This window comes from Lampetra fluviatilis, chromosome 48, assembly GCF_964198595.1.
Source record: "Lampetra fluviatilis chromosome 48, kcLamFluv1.1, whole genome shotgun sequence".
Lineage (NCBI taxonomy): Eukaryota > Metazoa > Chordata > Hyperoartia > Petromyzontiformes > Petromyzontidae > Lampetra > Lampetra fluviatilis.
In genome coordinates this window covers 8,319,916-8,328,527 of record NC_136322.1, presented here as the reverse complement: position 1 = coordinate 8,328,527, position 8,612 = coordinate 8,319,916, and the positions used below count along the sequence as shown (strand labels likewise).

Sequence of the window (8,612 nt, the reverse complement as noted above, 5' to 3'; positions counted from 1 at the left end):
GGCGTCGGCGGCCGTTGAGGTGCAGCTCCAGACGCCGCTTGCGCAATGGCTGCTCGCGGACAAAGCGGACAAGCGGCAGCGTCATCAGCATCATCATCATCAGGGTCGTCATCGGGCAGAGTCAGCATCATCATCATCAGGGTCATCATCAACATCATCATCAGGGTCGTCATCAGCAGAGTCATCAAGTCATACTTTGTAGCGATCATCCGGAGCGAAACATTTTATTTTAGGCCACTGAATAGCACTGGCAGCTAGGGGTGTACAACTCCTCTAGAGCAGTTTTGAGTGAAGATCTCATAGGTAGTGACTCAAGTTTCAATTTATTGGCAATAGCATTCCAGACCCTGGGGACATCAATAGCAAAGGCCCTTCCTCCAGTATAGGTGTAATGCGGGCGTAAACGGCCTCGCGGATATGACGTAACGGGGGGAGGAGTTAGGTCACGTGGGGGAGAAGGGAAAGCTCTTAAGGGCGGGAACCGGAAGAGACGGGAGGAGAGTGTAAGAATAAAGACGGGAGGAGGCCACGCAGGGCAGAGGGTGGAGAGTGGCGCGATCGCCACAGGACGGGACTCGGCACCGTTGGCCAGCGGTGTCCGGGCACGGGGGAACCGGAGAGCAGCGGTGAGGCTGCAGAGAGAGCAGCTGAGAGACTGCATAAAGGCGGAGAGGCTGAGAGGAGAGCCAGCAGCGGAGCTGCATCGGAAGCGAGGAGAAAAGGCTACGTGAGCGACGGCAGCTGCCAAGCTGCCAAGCGGGAGGCGGGGAAGGCTCTGAGCGAGGGCCGTGTGGGCCAAAGTTGTAAGAACCCAAATAAAGGACAACGGAGACAGACACAGTGAAAGAGTCCTTTATTACATATGTAGGGAATATGAAGCTGGTAAATGAGTGTAGACCTTAGGTCAAATTTGTTCTTTGAAACAGAGAGGAGTGGAGTGAGATGAGAAGGGAGAGATAGGAGAGTGCGTGGGGGGCCTGCGGGGTAGAGTGGGGGGCTGGGGGGAGGGGTATGGTGTGGGCCCCCTTTCTCACCAGATGCTGGAGGCCTCTTCAAGGACGGTGCCCGAGTTGTAGAGGAGGCCGTTGCGCTTGCACTTGCACGAGGTAGGAGGCACGCAGCTCAAGGTCTCGTAGTCGTCCAGCACAGTGCCTGCGGATGGGTGGGGTGGGTGGGCGAGTAGGGGGACAGGTGAGTGAGTGGTTGGTTGGGTAGGTGAGTGGGTGGTTGGGTGGGTGAGTGGGTGGGTGGGTGGGTGAGTGGGTGGGTGAGTGGGTGGGCGAGTAGGTTAGTGGCTGGGTGATTGGGGTGGGTGGGCGAGTAGGTGGGCAGGTGAGTGAGTGGGCGAGTAGGTTAGTGGCTGGGTGAGTCGGGTGGGTGGGTGAGTAGGGTGGGTGGGTGGGAGAGTGGTTGGTTAGGTGGATGGGTAAGTGGGTGGATGGGTAAGTGGGTGGGCAGGTCTCGTCGAACTGCACCTCCCACCCACCCACCCACTCACCCACCCACCCACCCACCCACTCACCCACCGACCACTCACCCATCCACCCACTCACCCACTCACCCACCCACCCACCCACTCACCCACCGACCCACCCACTCACTCACCCACCCACCCACCCACCCACTCACCCACTCACCCACCCACCCACCCACTCACTCACTCACTCACTCACCCACCCACCCACTCACCCACCGACCCACTCACTCACTCACCCACCCACCCACCCACTCACCCACCGACCCACCCACCCACCCACTCACCCACCGACCCACCCACCCACTCACTCACCCACCCACCCACCCACTCACTCACCCACTCACCCACCGACCCACTCACTCACTCACCGACCCACCCACCCACTCACTCACCCACCCACCCACCCACTCACCCACCCACCCACTCACTCACTCACTCACTCACCCACCCACCCACCCACCCACTCACCGACCCACCCACCCACCCACCCACCCACTCACTCACCCACCCACCCACTCACTCACTCACTCACTCACTCACTCACTCACTCACTCACCCACCCACCCACCCACCCACTCACCGACCCACCCACTCACCCACCCACCCACCCACTCACTCACCCACCCACCCACCCACCCACTCACTCACTCACTCACTCACTCACCCACCCACCAACCCACTCACCCACCCACCCACTCACTCACCCACCCACCCACTCACTCACCGACCCACCCACCCACCCACTCACTCACCCACCCACCCACCCACCCACCCACTCACTCACCCACCCACCCACTCACCGACCCACCCACCCACCCACTCACTCACTCACTCACCCACCCACCCACCCACCCACTCACCGACCCACCCACCCACTCATTCACCCACCCACCCACTCACTCACTCACCCACCCACCCACCCACCCACCCACCTACTCACTCACCCACCCACCCACCCACTACACCCACCCACCGACCCACCCACTTACTCACCCATCCACCCACCCACCCACCCACTCACCGACCCACCCACCCACCCACCCACCCACTCACTCACTCCCTCACCCACCCACCCACCCACCCACCCACTCACTCACCGACCCACCCACCCACTCACCCATCCACCCACACACTCACCGACCCACCCACCCACTCACCCACTCACCCACCCACCCACCCACTCACCCACTCACCCACCCACCCACCCACCCACTCACCCACTCACCCACCCACTCACTCACTCACTCACCCACCCACCCACCCACCCACCCACCCACCCACCCACCCACCCACTCACCCACCCACCCACCCACTCACTCACTCACTCACTCACCCACCCACCCACCCACTCACCCACCCACCCACCCACCACACCCCACCCACCTTCGGGGCAGAAGCATCCAGGCAGACAGCTCTCATCGCATTGCACCTCCCCCACGGGGTTGGAGCACGTCTTGGTGCAGGGGCTACCGCAGTCGCTGAAGACGAAGCTCTTAGAGCAGCTCGGCTCCTCTGTGACGCGGACGGGGAGGAAGGGGGGTGAGGGGGGGGGGGGAGTAAGGGGGGGGGGGGGACACGGAGGGGTCGGTCGATTGATCAGAATGTATCAGAAATTGCATAACAAAGGCATACACTACACACTACACTATACACGACTATACACTACGCTACTATACACTATACACTACACTATACACTAATATACACTACACTACTATACACTACACTACTATACACTACACTATACACTACACTATACACTACACTATACACTAAACTACGATACACTACCCGATACACTACACTATACAGTACACTATACACTACACTTTACACTACTATACACGACACTATATAACTACACTATACACTAAACTATTATACACTGCACTATACACTACACTATACACTAAACTATTTTCCACTACACTATACACTACACTATACACTAAACTATAGCAGCAAACTATTTGTCGATTTGTTCACGTGACAAATCCCTCACTTGTCGGCTGTATCGGGTGGTGGAGGGTTTTGCCACAACATCGATTATCACGTGACCTCCTTTGGCAGTATTACATCACGACAATCGGGTTTTCGCCTTTCTGGCAATAAAACCAGGAGCTGTGTTAAAACACCTGAGCCTCTTACCACCTGACCTCTGACCTTCTAGTATCTCACCCCTGACCTTCTAGTACCTGACCCCTGACCCTCTAGCACCTGAGCCTCTACCACCTGACCTCTGACCTTCTAGTACCTGACCCCTGACCTTCTAGTACCTGACCCCTGACTCTTTAGCACCTGAGCCTCTACCACCTGACCTCTGACCTTCTACCTGACCCTCTAGCACCTGACCCCTGACCCTCCAACACCTGACCCTCCACCACCTGAGCCTCCAACACCTGACCCCCGAGCACCTGACCCTCCACCAGCTGACCTCTGACCTTCTAGTACCTGACCCCTGACCCTCTAGCACCTCACCCTCCACCACCTGACCCCCGAGCACCTGACCCTCCACCACCTGAGCCTCCACCACCTGAGCCTCCACCACCCTGAGCCTCCACCACCCGACCAAAAACCCTGACCCTCCACCACCCTGACCCTCCACCACCCGACCAAAAACCCTGACCCTCCACCACCCTGAGCCTCCACCACCTGACCAAAAACCCTGACCCTCCACCACCCTGAGCCTCCACCACCCTGAGCCTCCACCACCCGACCAAAAACCGTGACCCTCCACCACCATGAGCCTCCACCACCTGAGCCTCCACCACCTGAGCCTCCACCACCTGACCAAAAACCCTGACCCTCCACCACCCTGAGCCTCCACCACCCGACCAAAAACCCTGACCCTCCACCACCCTGAGCCTCCACCACCCGACCAAAAACCCTGACCCTCCACCACCCTGAGCCTCCACCACCCGACCAAAAACCCTGACCCTCCACCACCCTGAGCCTCCACCACCCGACCAAAAACCCTGACCTTCCACCACCCTGAGCCTCCACCACCCGACCAAAAACCCTGACCCTCCACCACCCTGAGCCTCCACCACCCGACCAAAAACCCTGACCCTCCACCACCCTGAGCCTCCACCACCCGACCAAAAACCCTGACCCTCCACCACCCTAAGCCTCCACCACCCTCCACCACCTGACCCCCGAGCACCTGACCCTCTACCACCCTGAGCCTCCACCACCCGACCAAAAACCCTGACCTCTCCCTCCAGCCGCTACGGGGCGCGCGGCGAAAACTCACGGCAGGCGCCGGCCTCCCTCCAGGAGTCGGCGGGGAACCCGTGCAGGAGGCAGCGGCGAGCGTAGACCGTCTCGGACGCGCACGCCGAGGCAGCAGCAGAGGCGGCGGCGGAGGCGGCGGCGTCCAGGCAGAGCTCCACGAAGGGGGAGTTGTTCTCCGTGCAGGAGGCGAAGGCCGAGTAGCGCGCCACGCACTCCGCTTGCTGGGGTGGGAGGGGGCGGTGGTGGTGATGGTGGTGGTGGTGGGGATGGAGGTGGCGGTGGTAGTGATGGTGGTGGTGATGGAGGTGGTGGAAGTAGTGGTGGTGGAGGTGGTCGTGATGGCGGAGGTGGCGGTGGTGGTGGAGGTGGCGGTGGTGGTGGTGGTGGAAGTAGTGGAGGTAGTGGAGGTGGTAGTGGTGGTGGAGGTGGTGGAGGTGGTGGTGATGGAAGTGGTGGAGGTGAAGGAGATGAAGGAAGAGGAGGTGGTGGTGGTGGTGGAGGTGGTCGTGATGGAGGTGGTGGTGGTGGTGGTGGAGGTGGCGGTGGTGGTGGCGGAAGTGGTGGAGGTGGTGGTGGTGGAGGTGGTGGATGTGGTGGTGGTAGTGGTGGAGGAGATGGTGGTGGTGGAGGTGGTGGTGGTAGCGGTGGAGGTGGTGGAGGTGGAGGTGGTGGAAGAGGTGGTGGAGGAGGTGCAGACGAGACACAGAGAACATCAGCTGAACATCCTAAATCTTCCTACTTTCTGTCTCTGGACTGGCCTCCGTCTGGAGACAGCAGCAGTTGCCCGCGTGCCCTACACGCAGGATCGCTGTGTGTGGGACACCTGGGCCTCCCCTACGTCGACTCAGCCTCAAGTGAGTAGCTGGTGTAGTGGTGTGTAGTATTGAACATCGCCACACTGGCCGGTAGCCTTCACAGGTGCCACTTGTTAACGGCACTTGCCCCAACAGTCTGTTAAGGCTACACGGGGGATCTTTGTTTTTGTTTGGCGTGTGTCTGTATGGGGGTGGTGGTGGGTGGGGCGATGGGTGGTGCAGCAGTTAGCGCACCGAGCTACAAAACCCGGCGAACCCGAGCTCGAACCTCCCCTAGGTCGACTCGGCCTTAAAAAAAGAGGAGCAGGCCTACTCACTCCCCCCATCGAGACACCTTCGACTTGCTCCGAACAGCACTTGCCCCCAGTCCCTGTAGAGGCTACACGGGGGGGAGGGAGGAACCTTTGTCTTTGTTACCCAGAATACGCAACGCCACACCCCCCCCCCCAAAGTGCGGGGCCCGGGGCGCCCCCCCCCCCAGCGACACTCACTTTGGTGGGGTCAGCGAGCGGTGTGTAGACGTTCGCTGTGCAGGACCCCGTGCTCATGGATTGCACCCACGAGGAGACGGAATCTGTGGAGGGTCAGGCCAGCGGGTAGGGCGGCAGGGGGTAGGAGGAGAGGGTTGTGGAATTCGAGTTCAAGTTCATTTATTAAGTACAGCCCTGTGAGCCATTCGGCTCTTGAATCGGGTGCAACCGCAACAAACAAAAAACTAAAACATGAACAAGAAAACATCTTAAAGTGACTATGTGCAAACAGAAAATCCAGGGGGGAAAAAACAGCAAAAATTCCGGAAAAAAGCACCGTACACCAACGCTGTGTGCATAGTGCAGTGTATAGTGTAGTGTATAGTGTAGTGTATAGTGTAGTGTAAAGTGTAGTGTATAGTGTAGTGTATAGTGTAGTGTATAGTGTAGTGTATAGTGTAGTGTATAGTAGTGTATAGTGTATAGTAGTGTATAGTGTAGTGTATAGTGTAGTTTAAAGTGTAGTGTATAGTGTAGTGTATAGTAGTGTAGTGTATAGTGTTTAGTAGTGTAGTGTATAGTGTAGTGTATAGTGTAGTGTATAGTGTAGTGTATAGTAGTGTACAGTAGTGTATTGTGTAGTGTATAGTGTAGTAGTCTATAGTATATGATACTAGTACAGCACCACACTGCTTGCGTTGCAGAGCCAAGCCACAACATTTCACAACCCGAGCCCGACGTTACCGCCATCAACTACAACCAGCTTCGTCAGGCGACGGACAGAGATTCGCGGTAATTCTTACCGCCGGCTCCACGGACGCCGCTGTAGCTTCCGCAGAGTCCCACCGTCGTGTTCTCGTATTTCTTGTCCACCTTCACCTGTAAGAGAGCACGCGGCACAGGGTCAGGACCAGAGGTCGCTACCGGGTACCCGATACCCGTATCCTACCCAATACCCGGCTACCAGTACCCGGCCGGGTACAGGTACGGGTACCCGTTTGCGACCCTGGTGCGGCCGGGTACGGGTAGGCCGTGAGTCACTGGTGAGTCACCGTTTGTCACTCATTTCCCAACGTCTTGTCTCTTCTCACAATTCAAGTTCCTAGAATCAACCCACCCGCGCCTGCAACATGGCTTCATCCCAGAGGTCGCAATCAGGTACCCGATACCCGTACCCTACCCGTACCACACACAAAACTCACACACCGACTCACACACACGCGTGTGCGCGTGCACCAGCTGTGATAGGGGTAGTGACAGTGATAGGGGTAGTGATAGTGATAGGGGTAGTGATAGGGGGAGTGATGGGGGTAGTGATAGGAGTAGTGATAGGGGTAGTGACAGTGATAGGGGTAGTGATAGGGGTAGTGATAGTGATAGGGGTCGTGACAGTGTAGGGGTAGTATGGCTTGCTGATGTAGATGAAGGTCGATGACGTCACCGACCGTGACGTCATCAACTGTGACGCCATCTACGGGTGACGTCATCGACCGTGACGTCACCGGCCCGTGACGTCACCGACCGTGACGCCATCGACAGGTGACGTCATCGACCGTGACGTCACCGGACCTGACTTCATCGACCGTGACGTCATCGACTGCGACGCGGGTTGGCAGGGAGCCCAAGACCGTCCTGCGTGGGGGAGCGAGCGAGCCATGGATGGATCTATCGATCTATCGAGCGATCGATCTTGTTGATGTAGATGCAGGTCGATGACGTCACCGACCTTGACGTCATCAAATGTGACGCCATCGACAGGTGACGTCATCGACCGTGACGTCACCGATCGATCGAGTGAGCGAGCTATCTATTGAGCCATCGATCGATCGATCTATCGAGCCATCGATCGATCTATCGAGCAAGCCATCGATCGATCTATCGAGCGAGCGATCGATCGATCGAGCGAGCGAGGCGTGGCGTGGGCGTTGCGCGTTCCTCTCACCGTCACAAACTTCTCTCCCCACACCACCGAGAGTCCCAGCAGCTTGGCCGTGAACTTGGTGTAGGGGCCGTAGCTCTTGATGAAGAAGCCCTTGCCGATGTACGGCAGCGTGAGTCTGCAGAAGAAGCAGCATCAGCAGCAGCAGCGGCAGCGGCAACGAAAACAAGGCGACGGACGGTCATTAGAGTCGATGCTGCACCCTCCGATGAGCACGCATGGCCCCGTACGCATGTGGAACGAAGTTCAACGTCCATCGCAACGGAGGGTTTTTGGTTTTTGTTTGCTTGCAGGGGTTAGACCGCGTGAACGTGATTGTGTCGTGAAACCCGCCGCCACCCGGCACGGCCAATTATCAAGGTTTTGTCACGTGAACGGAACGTGCCAATTCGTTACGAGAACAACAGTGAGTAACACCCACAGCAAAATTTACAATTATAGTGTATAGTGTAGTGTATGGGGTAGTGTATAGTGTAGTGTATAGTGTATAGTGTAGTGTATAGAGTAGTGTATAGTGTAGTGTATAGTGTAGTGTATAGTGTAGTTTATAGTGTAGTGTATAGTGCAGTGTATAGTGTAGTGTATAGTGTAGTGTATAGTGTAGTGTATAGTGTAGTGTATAGTGTAGTGTATAGTGTAGTGCAATAGTACAGCACTACACCCGTTGTGTGTTGGAG

General features: G+C 57.4%; 1 protein-coding gene across 1 annotated transcript; it reads right to left on the bottom strand.

The window, feature by feature from the left end:
* Window positions 1-4,704: 4,704 nt before the first annotated feature.
* Window positions 4,705-8,004, bottom strand: LOC144948241 (uncharacterized; the record flags this gene model as incomplete). The annotated part of the gene is made up of 4 exons (XM_078877664.1): window positions 4,705-4,932; window positions 6,018-6,100; window positions 6,800-6,875; window positions 7,939-8,004. Coding segments are annotated over 4 exons (453 nt in total), but the record flags the coding sequence as incomplete, so codon positions are not given.
* Window positions 8,005-8,612: the final 608 nt, after the last annotated feature.